We start from the raw sequence: 15,693 nt of genomic DNA, 5'->3' as shown, positions 1-15,693 counted from the left end.
AATCAGTTTTGTGGTGAATTTTAAAACTTCAGGCCCACATGTTCTCTTAGATAATACCTAGTTAAGCTCAGGACACAAGAAAAAAATAAATGAATTATAGGCTCCAGAAGCATATACTCCCCTAGGACAGAATAATCTTCATTATTATCATAACCCATTATGTATTAGTGGAACATCTGGGTCTCTGTCAAACTAGAAGACAGAAGACTTCTTTTTCTACAATAGATTGTATATGGTCTATTCCATATGGTAATAATTAAATGGGTAGATGGTTTACTTGTATTCCAAATCTGTACAGTGCTAATTTAATGAGATGAGGTTAGTCTGTAATAATTACTTTAAATTCATATATTTATTATTATTATTTGTACCAGGGATTGAACCACTGAGCCACATCCCCAGGCCTTTTTTATATTTTATTTAGAGACAGGGTCTTGCTGAGTTGCTCAGGGCCTCGTTAAGTTGCTGAGGCTGGCTTTGAACTTGCAATGGACCCTCCCACCTCAGTCTCCCCAGCTGCTGGGATTACAAGCATACGCCACTGCACCCTGCTAAAATAAGATTTCTGTGACATCTTTCCTCATCAGTTCTTGAGGCACAAATCCATGAGGTCATTCTGAACCCCTTTAGCACCATGGTAGGTGGCAAAGCACAGTAAAGAACACAGGATCTGGAGTCAGACAGACCTGGGTCAAATCCTGAGTCCATCACTTTCTGGAAAACCACAAGCAACTGACTTAACCTAAGTCTCAGTTTCCTAATCTGTAAAATGGGGGGTATATTAATTAATTACCTCATAGTTTCATGATAAGAATTGAGGTAAATGATTGTTTAGCCCAGTGCTTAGCACATGTGTGCTTAATAAATGTGGCTATGATTAAATAAAACTGCATATGTGTTTCCATTTACAATTCCCTTGGAAAGTAAGGAGAGAGTAAGCAGACATTATTAAATTCATTTTTATAGCTTACTTAAGAGATTTGTAACCTGGAGATGTTGGATGAATTAATGGTAAATTGTTAAGAATAGAATTCTGGGCTCTCGTACCCAGTATTGCTTTCAATTTATTTAGCAGGCTCTTGGCTCAAATGTATACATCTCAAAGACTGTCATTAAATTCTCAAAATATAATTAATTTAATCTCATAAAAAGATCTAGCTGTATTTGGTCTTGGCCCCTCTAGTCCATTCTTCACAGACAGCAGAGAAAGTGACCTACAGCAAATCTGACCATGCTACACCTCCCTTTTAAATCTCTTCAGTGGTGCCCCAAGGGCTAGAAAATAATATCCAAGGTATACAGACAACATGGCAGACCCCTCTTAATCTTGCCTTGGCCTAACTATTCAGGCATGCCTGGCCTGGACATTTCCTCAGTGTGAATCAGTTTATTATTTCCTACAGGAACTTTCTTAGTTTTTTCTGGTCCCACCCCTACCCCTGTGCTTCTGCCAGGATAAGAGCTCTTTCTTCTGGAAAGAAAAGCACCAAAATAATATCACTTGCTCCTTCTAAGAAGAAATGGCTTGAGCATCAGCCTAAACACCCAACCATCACAAAATGAATGCAATAAGGCACGTTCAGAGGATTATTCTGCACCTACTTAAAAATTGCAGCCTTTAAAAATATTTACATTTAAGAAAGAGTGTCGGCCAGGCATGGTGGTGCATGCCTGTAATCCCAGCAGCTTGGGATGCTGAGGCAGGAGGATTGAAGTTCAAAGTCAGCCTGAGCAAAAGTGAGGCGCTGGGCAACTCAGTGAGACCCCGTCTCTAAATAAAATACAAAATAGGGCTGGGGATGGGGCTCAGTGGTCGGGTGCCTTGAGTTCAATCCCCAGGACACCCCTGCAACCACCCCCCAAAAAAGAGAGTGACATCTTTAAGTGTAAAAAGTTAGGAACCAAAAAATCACCAGAAGGATAGGCACCACAATACTAATATGTGTTAACTCTAAGACATGTGATTGGTTGCAGGTGTTATTTATTCTTCTTTAACTCTTTTCAGTAGTTTCTAAATTTTCTGCAACAGATTGACTTTAACAATAAGTCATGAAAACCTCCAGGTAATCTTATAATGAACCCTAAGCTGAATGGGGAGCTGCTTGCCTCCTCCCATCTCCTGAGTCTGAACCATACTGGCAGCAATCCAATGGCTGCTTTCCTGGGCACGCAAACAGGAGGGAAGAGTGGCAAACTGCCTCTACAGGGGAGATGCAAATCCAGATCCAAGAAATGACCCACTTAATGGAATCACTGATTCAGGTACATTCCACGAGCTCATTTCAGGCATAGCTATCTTTGCAGTAAAAGTAAAGACTGCATCTGCCATGCAGTGAAGGGAAAGATTCATGGTGTGCTTCCTAGGATTAGGCTCTTCCACTCATGTTTTGCTTTTCATCTGACTAGTACTTGAGGATGGATTCTGTGACTATGAGCAGTCTCTGGGTACGTCCCAACAGAAATCAAAACCCTTGACACCACTGATTTTAGGCGTGCTAATCTGAGATCCCCTGAGGAAATAAATCCCCCTATAATTACCAGGATTTCAAACTCCACACCTTCAAAAACAGTTTGGACAAATAAAAATCCTATTAAAACAAGTTCTGCTAATTAAGAGAAAATACATAGCCCCTCAAGTGCCCCCTAAAGGTGTGTGGAAGAGTGGCAACCAATGGATGCGAACATCTGGCTCAACAATCTTTCCAGCTCCCCATGGTATTTTCTTATGTCACTTGATACATCTTAAATTGTTTCCTTTCAACCTTATGCCCCATAGCGTATGTTAGAAAAACATTAATTCGTTACATGAAATAAACGAACTAGAATTTCTGAATTCTGGACCCATTTGGAAGATTCCAGAACCCACTACAATTCTCTCATGTTACAACAACATAAATTTTTTTCATTATTTTTTCCTCTGCCCAGGTTCAACAGACTTTCTCAACTACTTAATCTTCTAGGCTTCTAGGGATTTCAAGATTGCAGACCTAGAATTAGATTTGGGAAATACCATCTACTTTATTTCCCTTCGTAAGTGAGTCTTAGATATTCTAAACAGTGGAGCATTATGTCTCACTTTACTTGGAGAAGGAACTGAAAAACTTGCAAGGCAAGAGCATTCTGTAGCCTGGAAGCTTCTTTATATCCAGCTGGCCTCAAGTTTATAATATTTTGCATACCTCAAGTTGATAATCTTTTCCACATCTTTTTACTCATGGCTTCCTCTCCAAAACACCTGCTCAAATGTAGCCAAAATGCACATTTCTGCTGGTAAGGGTCTCTATTGTATCTATTTGCTGTAGGGTAACCTCTTGTTTTTAGACTTACAAACAAAGCAAAATCAAAACAATAAGCTCCAAGGGCTCATTCAGTGCTTGATGGTCCTGTCTCGGAGCTGCAACAACAGCACCATCAAACTGTCACTGTTCAGTAGCACTTGCCCCCAGATGCCATCCAGGTCTGCACCTGCGCAACCAGGATGGCATTGTGAGTCACTCTGTCTGCCACCACATAAAAAGCTAATTTCACATTCAGAATGTATGTTTTTCTTTCAATACCAATAGCAACAAGAGCGTGCCAAAAAATTCCCCCTGAAGCTCTATTCTGTTTTTTAAACTACAGAACATTCTTTCATAGTTTGACAGTTAAAATGCTGCAGTTAATGTAATAAACAGAGAATTTTTCTAAGTAGCCTGTCAAAACAAGTGACACTTTTTTTTTTTTTTTGGCTAGGGAGTCTCAGATTCAGAACAATAGGAAGTACCTTTCAAAGCAACATCTTCATTATACAATCAAATTCTCAAAGTAATCTTCTCATCAAAGAATATTGTGTTATTTCTTTCCTAGTAATTATCAGAGTTCTGCAACCTCTCTGGCAGTGGTGACTATTATAAAATGCAGCTGTGCTGAGTTAAAGAATTAAGGGTCTTGCCCTGGTCGACATGGAACCAATGCATCTTATGCCTCTCAATGACTTGGCAGTTTGGGCACTAAGGACTCAACATTTCCAGGACCTTTGAACGTGCCCTGTTTCCAGGAGCAAAGTGCTTAGCTGTCTCTTCAAGGACAGCAGTTATACTGGCAATTCTTGATCAACTAAGCTTATTTTCTTTCTACTTAAATAAAAAAAAAGCAGTAGTAGCTCTAAAGATTACCAGCAGATCTGAAAAACAGGGTGTGTGTATATGTGTATGCAGAGTTTGAATGTCAGTCTCACAAAATTAGATTTCTTATTTTTCACTTTGCCATCTCTTGGGAGCTGTATTCCAGCAGGATGAAAATTTAAGAGCCAAAAGAAGAACAGCCAGCCTAATCCCAATGACTGAAAAATTAAAACAAAACAAAGCAAAACTGTGAAGACAAGAAAAATCCCAAGGCCTGCCCAAAATGAATCTATGTTGGAATAATGGTGAAGCTGTAGTTTAACAGCCAGTGATGTGCTGGGAGACCTAAGCTTTGAAATGTAATTTTCTTTGAAGAATCTTTGGGGTGCCAGGATTTGTACAATTCGATGCTGTCTGGGAAAGCAAGAGTGTTCATATCATAGAGTCGACCCTCAGTGTCTGCTCCATCTGAATCTAATTTGGGAATGCCTCTTCCAATGGATTACAAACTCCCCAAAGTCAGGAACCATTTTATTATTATCATTATTTTTGCTTGTAACCTGTTTGGTAGACACTCAAAACTACTGATGAATCAAATGGCATTTCTGCCTCCCTTGAAGCGAATAAGGACTGAGGGAACATTAGGTGGGGCTGAGTATTCATTCACTCATTCACTCACTGTGCAAAGGTTTATCAATGGCTTACTTGGTGTAAGCCCAGAGTTGGGGATGTGGTCTTACTATTCCACATCAGATTAAACCCCTCTCTGCAGTGTGCTGTATTAACACGCACTATGTTTTCCTTTGTAGGATATAATGCAGCTGTGATTAAATGATGGCTTCCAGGTCTTAAGTTCTGTCTCCTGCACTGCACAAAGCTTTCAGTATGAGAAAGAACCCTCTTGTTCTCTGGTTACCTTCATTAGCCTTAGCACCCACTACAGTGTCTGGAACAAAGTAAGTGTTCAATAAACACTGGTGAAAAAAAAAAATAACTAAATCCAGTGAAATGAGATTTGTTCTGCTTACAACAGGAGCATTATTTTTAGGGCAGCTCTGCTCTTTATTTTGGGCATCATCCTGTTGAGCACCTCTTGGTCCTAGCCTTTGCTCAAGGAGTGCCAGCACTGTGCCCTCTCATGTACTCTGACAACCAAAACATCTTCACATGTTCCCAAGTGCTCCTTCGGGGAATGTCCTACCTCTACATCAGAGCACTCATGATCTTGACCTGAAGGAAGGTGACGAGGCAGAAAAGAGATGGGTCCAGGAAATGATGAGGAAGGACAAATGACAGACAATGGGACAACAGAGAGGGGAGGCAGTCTGCCAGGAGAGGAAGCAAGGTTTAGAATGGCATGCAAGCTCCCCATGCCCGAGGGCATTCTCTCAGCGTGTCCTCGGCCACCGGCCCTGCAATCCTTCAGGGAAGAAACAGCATAAATTGGCTGGGCAGGATTCTTGGACTCTACTCCTGTCAGGTCAGCAAAGCTCTGGCTTTTCTGTTTGATATTTTGGGTTTTCCTGTTAAATTTTTGTTTGAAGAAAGGGTTTTGAGGCTAAAAGAGCTAAAAACCATGGTTCTAGAGTTAAGGATGCTGGTACCAACTGGGATGAGGGAAGGCCTTTGAAACACACAGTGCGGGAGATTAAGACCCAAGAGAAAGTTTTGACAAAGGGGACATGGTGTGACAAAAATGAAATGTGTTGAAAAGCCTCTGCGGCACTGAGGATGGGCAAGTGAAAGGGAAAGAAGCCTGGGGAAAGGAGACAAAGCTGCACCAGGAGGGGCTGCTGTGCCTTGGTCTGAGGGGTAGGCACTGAGGATGGGCAAGTGAAAGGGAAAGAAGCCTGGGGAAAGGAGACAAAGCTGCACCAGGAGGGGCTGCTGTGCCTTGGTCTGAGGGGTAGGCCTTGGTCTGGGGAAGTTGGTCTGAGGGACAACTCTCTCTTGGAAAGTGTCCAGTGGACACACCAGACACGTAAAGTTTAATGCTCTTTTTGAGACCTGATAAAAAATGAAAGTGGGCCAAGCCAGTGACTCAGAGTTGACATCCACATTTGGTTGGCACTGGTTGCAGGGTGAAGGGTAATTTCATTTCCAGCAGAAAACATAAGCCTATGCATGGCATTTCAGAGCCTAGTGCTAAGCATCCCAGCTGCACAGGTTTCCCTGAGGATCAGGCTGGTGTATGTGTCTTTGTCTGCCCCACAGCATCCAACAGAATGAGCTTTTTGGGGTTTGATTTGATTACACATTTCAAAGACCACAAATTTGGTTGGTGGGCAGCTATTGAAGGTAAGGCAGTTTACAGCTGAGATGGGAGAGGCTGCCTCACCGGCTGGTGGAGGCTTGGAGAGGCTAAGGGGACAGTGGGGTTAAGAACGCTTAGTGCAGGATGGGGTGGAAGGATGCTGAGTGATGAATGAACGAGTCCACGCATGGGCACGAGGGTCAGAGGGCTGATGACCTCTGTCCTTTGGCACTAGGAAGAAAGGGGCTGCCGCCCTCTGGCACAGAAACAGCAGTTTCTGTTTGCTCTTAGCCAAAGGTTATTTATTATGGGGGCTTGGTCTTGACAGCCTGAACCAATCTCTGAGGATTTCTACAGTTTAAACTCATGTTAGAGGAAACGGAGTTATAGAGCCCCAAAAGAAAGATAAAAAATAAAACAGAGACAAACACTGTGTCTTCTCTTCCGTATCTTGCCTTGGCCCCAGGTGAAGGCCAGAGCTTCCAAAATGGGTCTCTGGCCCTCCCCAGGCGCGCCTGCGCACTCGGCATCCCGGGCAGGCCGGTGCGGCTCTCACTCACGGTTTGCGCAGAATCATCCTCATGTGGGCATCGGGCCCCATCTGCGACAGCAGCAGCATGGTGTCCTGGAGCTCCTCGTCACACTCCTTCTTCTCCTCCTCAGTAGGCAAAGGGGCATCCTCATGCTCGTCATCCAGAAATCGATAAAATAAATATTTGTCTTGGAAATGGTGCTCCTGGTCCACTGCAGGAAACATGGAGACTAGTATCAGTGGTGGCCCAGAGTGCTGCTCGCAGCTCCGCTCACCGGAGCAGATGGGTGGTGTCGGGCAGGAGAGCCAAGTGGCAGCGGAACGGGAGACTCCACACCCTCGGCACAGGCCTTGCCCGGGCGGTGCAGCTGCAGACATGACCTCCTGGTTGCAGTCATGCATACCAGATCCCTCCCCACCCATCCTCTCCTGGGTCTCCGTGGGACTCCCTCTGAGAACCTGCCAACTTTTCTGAGATGAGCACTTTGACCTGCAAAAATTGCCTTGGTGACCTTTTCGAGGACATGGGACATAGGTCCCAAAGAGGAAAATAACCAACTGCCAAATCATGCCCTAGAATGGTTTCTGAAAGTAGACTTAACAAGAAAATCTCCTTTGTCAGGGTCAGAACTTAGGGTTTTCTTTCTACATCTACTATTTATAAACATTTCTGTCTGTACTTTGGAAGTCTGAAGAAAATTGAGTTATTATTTTAACAAAATTGACCAGACCAATCTTCTAGGTCATATGCTCCTAGAAAAATGTTGTGATAATTTTCTTCCAGTTCTGATTTTCAAAAGTCCCTTACCCAGTGCTGGGGCTCAAACCCAGGCCTCTTACATGCTGGGTAGTTGCTCTCCCACAGAACTACACCCCCCAATCTGCCCCTTCCTGTAAACAACAGGATTTAGATCTCTGTAGGACAAAGACAATAAACTTGGCTCAGCATCCCTCATCTAAATAGCTGAAAGTCTTTAGCTCCTTTTTGGGGTGGGCAGCAATACGCTCAAAGGATAAAGAGAAATGGTAGACCCTTGCTGCTCTGGGTGATCAGCTTCAACCAGCACATGTTGGAAATGCGGTTGTTCAGGATCCATCTCAGGCCTGCAAATTCAGAACCTGTCCCAGGTGATTGGTATGCACATTAAAGCATGCTAAACACTGGAAAATCTATCATTAGGTTCCCAGCTGTTGGCAAATGAAATAGAGGATTTAAATGTTTTGTCTGTTTGGAAAAGTGGTCTTGAACAGACAGCATGAGCAGCTCAGCCACAATTATACACCAGTGAAAACCACTGCAGTTACAGAGCACATTCCTGATTTTATATATGGTCATTCTGTGGATATATACATTGGCTCTCTCAGACACAGCAGCAAGTTCTTTTTTTTGAAGAGGGGTACCATGGATTGAACTCAGGGGCACTTGACCACTGAGCCACATTCCCATCCCTATTTTGTATTTTATTTAGAGACAGGGTCTCACTGAGTTGCTTAGCACCTCACCATTGCTGAGGCTGGCTTTGAGCTCGTGATCCTCCTGCCTCAGCCTCCCAAGCTGCTGCGATGACAGGCATGTGCCACTGTACCCAGCAAAAGGCAACTTCTGAATTCATTACTTACTTTCATGTCATCAGCCCAGTCACACATCCCATTGTTCTTCCTTTTGCCCCTGCATCAGGATTGCTATGCAGTGCTCAGAGTATAATCACACTATCAATGGACCGTGAATGCAAACTAATAAACATAATTGAAACTGATGCACTCGGCTTGCAATTTCATTTTCCTTTCCTTCGTTCTCCGAAGTTAGGAAGGTACAATGGTGGAACACAGCAATCAATAGCTTCCACTCGCTGCATTTGTATTGCTAAATGAAGATGCTAGCTCCGCGTTCCCTAAGGGCATCATAATTCTTTCTTGCCCATTTGGGAGTTCAGCAACAGCTTGCCCAGAGAAATGCATTCAGCATTTCTTAAGGGTTTTCCAGGGACTGTGGCTCATCTTACCATGGTTGAGGACACCATCTTCTAATAGGACTTGCCACATGCCAACAGCTTGAGTCCTGGAGTGAACACACGGAGTCTGTTGCATCATCCAATCCACAAGCTCGGTTCCCACACAGCATTGTCTAGAGGAGATGGGAGACAGAAGACGGAGATGGCTTATGAGGGAGAACCTCCCAAAGAGCAGAGTGCTCTTACCCTAAGAGGTCTCCTGGCAAACAAGCACCACATGGGGTAGCCTCAGGTTCTCAAAGTCAGACAAAACCCAATAAAACCACTCAGCTCATGAGAGAATCTTTGAAGCTAGATTGTCTAAATAAAAGAATTATAACATGCAGCACCAGGGGAGACCACAGGGCCTTTGAGGGGGAGCACTGATTAGCCAGCGAGCTAATCACAGGAACAGAAACTCAGTCATCATAAGTTGATTCCAGAAAGTAAGATGAAGGCAAAACACAACACTGGCTCCCTTCACCTGAGCCGTGTGGGGAATGAGTTAATGTTTGTAAGGTACTTGGAGATGCTCCATGAAAATCTCCGTATAAGTGCAAAATTATATAGCACTTTATGTTTTCAAGTAATACTACTGATCTTCCTCTGGAGGGGTACTGGGAGAAACAAACAATTAGCAATGCAAATCTCTCTGAAAAAAGGTCTATATAATGAGCATTAGCACGTCTACGGAGTCTGTCATTTAAGAACACCAAACCCGGGCTGGGGAGATAGCTTAGCTGGTAGAGTGCTTACCTCACAAGCACAAGGACCTGAGTTCGAGCCCCAGTACCGCAAAAAAAAAAAAAAAAAAAAAAAAAAAAAACACCAAACCCTCCCTGGCTTCCTGTATGTTCAAACATTAATGGCCAAGATTAATGTTTGAACATACAGAAAAAGTCAGTGTGGATGGGCTGCTGTCTGTGGAAGAGCTGGTGTGGATGGGCAAGCTATTAATGTAATTATACACACACACGAGAAAACACTGAAACCTTTCGGGGCTGAGAGGGTAGGGCAGGTGTTCATGGTATGGTAGTTCAAGGGAGAAAATGGTATCCTGAAGTCCTAGGAGAGGATCCCGAGGGACAACAGAACAGTGCAGGGAGTCATAGAGCAGCTGGCTGCCGAAAGCTGGGACTGAGTCACGGGTGGCCTCCCCTCCCTAGCTAAGCATGGCACTGCCTCTGGGCATGAGCTGAGACAAGGTCAAGCCCAGAGAGTTGCCCTCTAGTTTAAACTGAAGGAGACTTTGGGAAGAATCTTTTTAAAATTGTTCTTTTTAGATATACATGACAGTAGAGTGTATTTTGACATATTATACATACTAGGAGAATAACTTCACATTCTTGTGGTTGTACATCATGTGGAGTTACACTGGTCATGCATCATATATGAACATAAAAAAGTTATGTCTGATTCATTCTACTGTCTCTCCTACTACCATCCCTCACCCTTCCCTTCATTCCCCTTTGTCTAATCCAATGAACTTCTACTAGGAAGAGCCTTGAACTTGGAGAAAATATGATATATAGCACCAGGTCTGCTACTCATTAGCTATGTGGCTTTGGCCAGATCTCTGGTTTTCATTTTTCTCATCTATAAAAGAAAGAAAAAGCAAAAGATGACCTCTGAGGTCTTCTCTAGTTCTAATATTATAGAATTTCTGGAATCCATCAGAGCTCCTAGGATGTCCTGACTTGGGACTGACCCTGACCCCAGAGTGCTTCACAGGCAGGATGTCTGAGAAGCTTGTGTGATTTCCAGGGCTGCTGTGATTACAGTCTATACCTGTATAGCAGAGCTGCAGGAGGCAAAGAGGTACCAACTTCCTACTGGTCTCAACCAAACATGCAACCTGTCAATATATTCCTCTTACAGTGGGAGAATTTACTAAGAGGAATTCTTATAAAAGTATAAAAAATCATTTGGCTTTTCGGTCCATGATCGCTTTTATTGAAAAGAGAACATGGAAGGGAGATCATTCCAGGGCATCTGGATCTTCATAAGGGATACAGAATCTTGAAGTCAGAATATGGGACAGAGACACAGAGCTGTCCCATTTATAGCTAATGGAATCACTGGGTATCCTTTCCATTAATGATCCCTTGTCACTTTAGAATGGACCGCAGATCTCTAGCACTATTAATTTTGGTCTTGTAACATTCACACCAAAACACTGGCGGTGATACTGTATCTGGAGGGGCTTCAGCCCCCTAATATTGCAGCAATGATACAATGGAGTGAGGACAAGAGGGAAAGGAACTCAGAAGCACAAGATCTGGGACAAGGAACTCAAACTGAATGGCAGAAAAAAGAAATCATGCCTCTGGCTTCCAGGGGAGTTCACTGGTCATTACCGACAGACCATCAGTTTGTGTCATAGGGTGTGGAACAGGCCTAACACCTATATTTCAGGGGTTTCAAATCTTAGTGCTATGGAGCAAGAAGAGATTATGGTTTCTGACTTCTAGTTTCCATTATTTGTCACTAAACATGGCATATGTAATGGAATTTCCCTAACATAAGTCAATACTTGGGAAAGCATAATCATATCTTAAATTAAAGAAAAATAATAAAAACTTTAAAGGAAAAAAGATCCTTTAGCCATGTGAAAGTTTGAGGTCTACATAATGAGTTAAAAAAGGCAAACTCTGAGGACATTAGATGCGTGCATTTTTTTAAAAATATATTTTAGTTGTAGATGGACACAATACTTTCATTTTTAAAATTTTTATGAGGTGCTGAGAATCAAACCCAGTGCCTCACACATGCTAGGCAAGCACTCTACCACTGAGCTATAACTCCAGCCCCCATGAATTTTTTTAAACCCATCTTTTTCTTTTAAATTACAGCAGTGTGTAGGGGCCCAGAGTCTAAAAAGAATTTGCTTCTAGGGTTAGAGAACAAGACTTACAAATGGAATCATCCCAAATAGCAGCTCCAGTATAAAACAGAAAAGAGCTAGATGACCGATCTGTCCCAAGAGATGGAATACCCCTAAGAGGAATGTGCTACGTAAGACTAAGGTGCTTTGAAAATTCCATCTTATTTCCAAAATTTTATCAAGAGGAGGCCAACTTTTGGTGTGGATGTGGGGAAAAAGGTACACTCATACATTGCTGGTGGGGTTGCAAATTGGTGCAGCCACTCTGTGAAGATTCCGTCTAAAACTTGGAATGGAACCACCATTTGACCCAGCTATCCCACTCCTTGGTTTATACCCAAAGGATTTAAAAGCAGCATACTACAGTGATGCAGCTGTATCAATGTTTATAGCAGCTCAATTCACAATAACTAGATTATGGAACCAACTTAGATGCCCTTCAATAGATGAATGGATAAAGAAACTGTGGTATATATATATATATATATATATATATATATATACACAATATATATTATTCAGTCATAAAGAAGAATAAAGAAGAATGATTTCCCTGGTAAGTAGATAATGATACATAATGGGGTGGGGGGAGGAAGTAAGGGAAAAGGATGAAGGAAGGATGGATTGTGAAGAGGAAAATGATGGGTGGGGAGGTGGGGAAGGAAAGATAATAGAATGAGACAAATATCATTACCTTATGTACATGTATGATTACACAAATTGTATGACTCTACTTCGTATACAACAAGAGAAATGATAGTTGCACCCCATTTGTGTACAATGAATCAAAATAAAAAAAGAGACCAACTTAAAATATGACATGCTGTATTTGATCTTATAACAAATTCACATCACATGTCATCAGAAAAATGTTAGTTTGGATGGTGTGTACAAACAGAGATCCAAAGAGCAAGGATTTGCAATGTTTTCCCATCTCTTTCCTTGAAAGAGACTGGATTTTAAGGTGCATATATGTGGTAGGTTTGTTATAGGGTCAAGCAGGTACAATTTTATAGGTTCTATTGTAGTTGGTTGTCACTAGAAAGATACGCATCCATGGTAAAATTTATATTTTATATTATAAAATTTAAAATTTATATTCCAGCTGTGTCTTATGAATTTGGTTCATGTGAATCAAATGGGGTTTGACTCATGCAAAGGTTAATGGGTTCTGAAGTCATGTCTAGGCTAAATGGGAACGGGCCTGACTGATTCAGTCAAAAAAGGACCGTGCCTGAACCATGGAAGGAAGAGTGAAGGCGTATGTGCCACATATTGGCCATTCTACTTTCTAACATTTGTTGAACTGATAACATAAAAAGTAAGAGAAGTGAATTCTTAGTTGGCCCACCATGGATCAGTCATCACAAAATGTTCAACTAACCGAAGATCTTCAGTTTTCTTTATCTTTCTCATTTCTTAACTCTATTGAGAGTTCTAATGAGGAATACTTAATCTGATGATAGAGTGATGTATCTTACTTATATGCATACTAGAATGAAATCTTTTTAAGTCTTATATTTGTTCTTTTTAGTATCCATGACAGTAGAATGTATTTTGACATTTTATATATAGATGGAATATCACTTCCCATTCTTGTGGTTGTACATGATGTGGAGTTACACTGGTTGTGTGTTTATATATGAACATAGGAAAGTTATGTCTGATTCACAGAATGAAATCTTACATTAGAAAATAAGTTGCATTAAGGGCTTGGCTATTTTGTTCACTGCTGTCTCTTTAGGGCTTAGAACACAATAGTCTCTTCTACTCTAGAGGTGCCTAATAAACTTGTGGGGTGAATGACTAAAAAGATCACTAAATCTGGGAATGCACTTTCAATCTTGGTTCTGCTACTCCCTAGACTTGGGACTTGGACAAGGAAACTATTTAATCTCTTTGAGCTGACTCTGTTTTATGGTCTGAAATATGGCTGTATTGCAGCACTGTAGTGAGGATCAACTGAGATAACATATAGAAAGGGACCTGCAGAGGTCTTTGAGGATAAACATGTACTTGGTACATGTTGGCTGAATGTGATCTAAATTTAATAGGTTTCTAAAAAGATACTAGCAAAGGGAAATGCAAAAAATTTCTTCTCATTGTACATCAATGTCTAAGAAAATTAGTTAAAGGGTAACTGCTTGGAATATTAAAAGATAATTTAATACCCATAGTTTAGTAGTGATTCAAGACAAACTGAGACCTTCTAAGTCTTGGCAGCATTGTAAGTGGGCTACCCCTGGATGGAAACTGAGAGAGGCATATTTATTTCAATTTTACTAAACATGAATCTGAGGGGTCAGGGCCTTCAGACTTAGCACACTTACCTGTATGTCTTGAGGTGGTATTTCCTATCTCTTATCATGTGAGGGGCTCGAGAGAGAATGGCATTTCGTAAAATTTTTCCAGCCCTGAGGATCTTCTCTGAAGGGACCTGGATTTTAATCAAGTAGAAGGAGAAAAGAAAGGAGAGTTTATAGAAGGAAAACAAACCCGCTGAATCCTTAAATCACTTTCTAATTTGGAGTCTGGTAGAAAAACATAACCCACTCATACATATTTACATTGTTCACTGTGACATGTCACTGTGTTATGCTGAGAACTGAGATGCACTGAATATTTATTGTCTTGAAAATGGATCAGAGGTTTCTTGATGTGATGCTCTGACATAGGGACCACCTCCAGTGGTCCTTAAGAAGCGAGCTCAGACGGCTCATCAACCCACCTACGTCCCATTACCTTGGTAATGGTGTTAGCAGGACGAAGAGGAACGTGAGGTTCAATGAGAGGTGTCTGAAAAATAAAATGTCAAAGCAAAAGAAAATTAAACAAAAAGTTCAGTAAGGAAAATTATGGGTTGGGGGATAATAAGAAATATCAATTTTTTATAAAACTCAAAATAGAATTTAAAAAAAACCAAGAGATAAAAGCTGCCTAAAGGCCTTGAATGCATTGGCATTCAAAGGGCAAAATTAGACCATTCAATTTGCCAACATTTAAATATAAATTATTAAAATGAAAAAAAAAAAAAAAAACCAAATAGGAATGATTAGATGTTTGTAGGCTTAATGAGAAGGGAATAAATATCCACTCAAAGCATACCAAACATCAGAGCAGGGAAAAGCAAAACAAGATATACATAAACAAGTGATTAAAGTGACCTCTCTCGGGGATGGCGATAAAGTACTGATCTGGGATGGAAATGAGCTATTTTATCCTCTTACATGCAGTGATTTTTATTTCTAGAAAGTAAGTTTTAATTTTCAAATGTGACTCCTTGGTGGTTCCATGCCCCCCATCTCCTACAGCCCACTGCACATCTTGACACAGATGTGTAGGTTTCAGGATTTCTTGACTGTCCTGACAGCTCTAGGGCTGAAGGAAGACTTTGTTATTATCTGTATTCTTTAGATGGAGGTGCTGAATCTGAATCTTTGGGCAATTTCTTGCTACTCAGCTACACAATTGAGCCCCCCAGTCTCACCCAGACTCCTTTGCTCTTTCTCTAAAATATCTGATAATGGCATTTCCAAATGGAGGAGAAAGATAAGCAAGTGAAAGGAGGTGGAACAGTCTCCAGTACAACACTGCTTACCACTTCAGAAGATAAGATGGCAGTTCACTTCTAATGAGATTTTGGTAGAAAGAACCATGGCCCCCCCAAAGAACCATGACCCCAAAGATGGTCATGTCCTTATCCCCAGAACCTGTGAATGCTAGGTTATGTGGCAAAAGGGACACTACGGTTGTGATTAAGTTAATGATCACAATAGGGAGACCGTCCTAGTGTTTCCAGAGAGCCTGATGTAATCATAAGGGTGCTCAAAGATGGAAGAAGGAGGCAAGAGTCAGAAGCAGAGAGAGCAGGGTGGGGAGGAGTAGGCCCCACTCTGGAGGTTTTGAAGACAAAAGGGGCCAAAATCAAG

The 15,693-nt window shown here is 41.7% G+C and overlaps 1 protein-coding gene across 2 annotated transcripts in view; it reads right to left on the bottom strand.

Moving 5' to 3' along the window:
* Positions 1 to 15,693, bottom strand: part of RAPGEF4 (Rap guanine nucleotide exchange factor 4) — a 290,423-nt gene that overhangs the window by 74,074 nt on the left and 200,656 nt on the right. Inside the window, exons 7-10 of one of the 2 annotated variants that reach the window (XM_079135069.1) lie at positions 14,507 to 14,560; positions 14,095 to 14,201; positions 8,893 to 9,014; positions 6,918 to 7,101 (exon numbers count right to left, since the gene is read on the bottom strand). In XM_079135069.1, the coding sequence (XP_078991195.1) occupies positions 6,918 to 7,101; positions 8,893 to 9,014; positions 14,095 to 14,201; positions 14,507 to 14,560 (467 nt within the window). The remainder of the gene's footprint in view (positions 1 to 6,917; positions 7,102 to 8,892; positions 9,015 to 14,094; positions 14,202 to 14,506; positions 14,561 to 15,693) is intronic. The other variant, XM_079135070.1, reaches the window with a different exon arrangement.

The sequence above is a fragment of the Sciurus vulgaris genome (assembly GCF_902686455.1).
Source record: "Sciurus vulgaris genome assembly, chromosome: 3".
NCBI lineage: Eukaryota > Metazoa > Chordata > Mammalia > Rodentia > Sciuridae > Sciurus > Sciurus vulgaris.
This window is presented reverse-complemented; position numbering and strand designations above follow the sequence as displayed.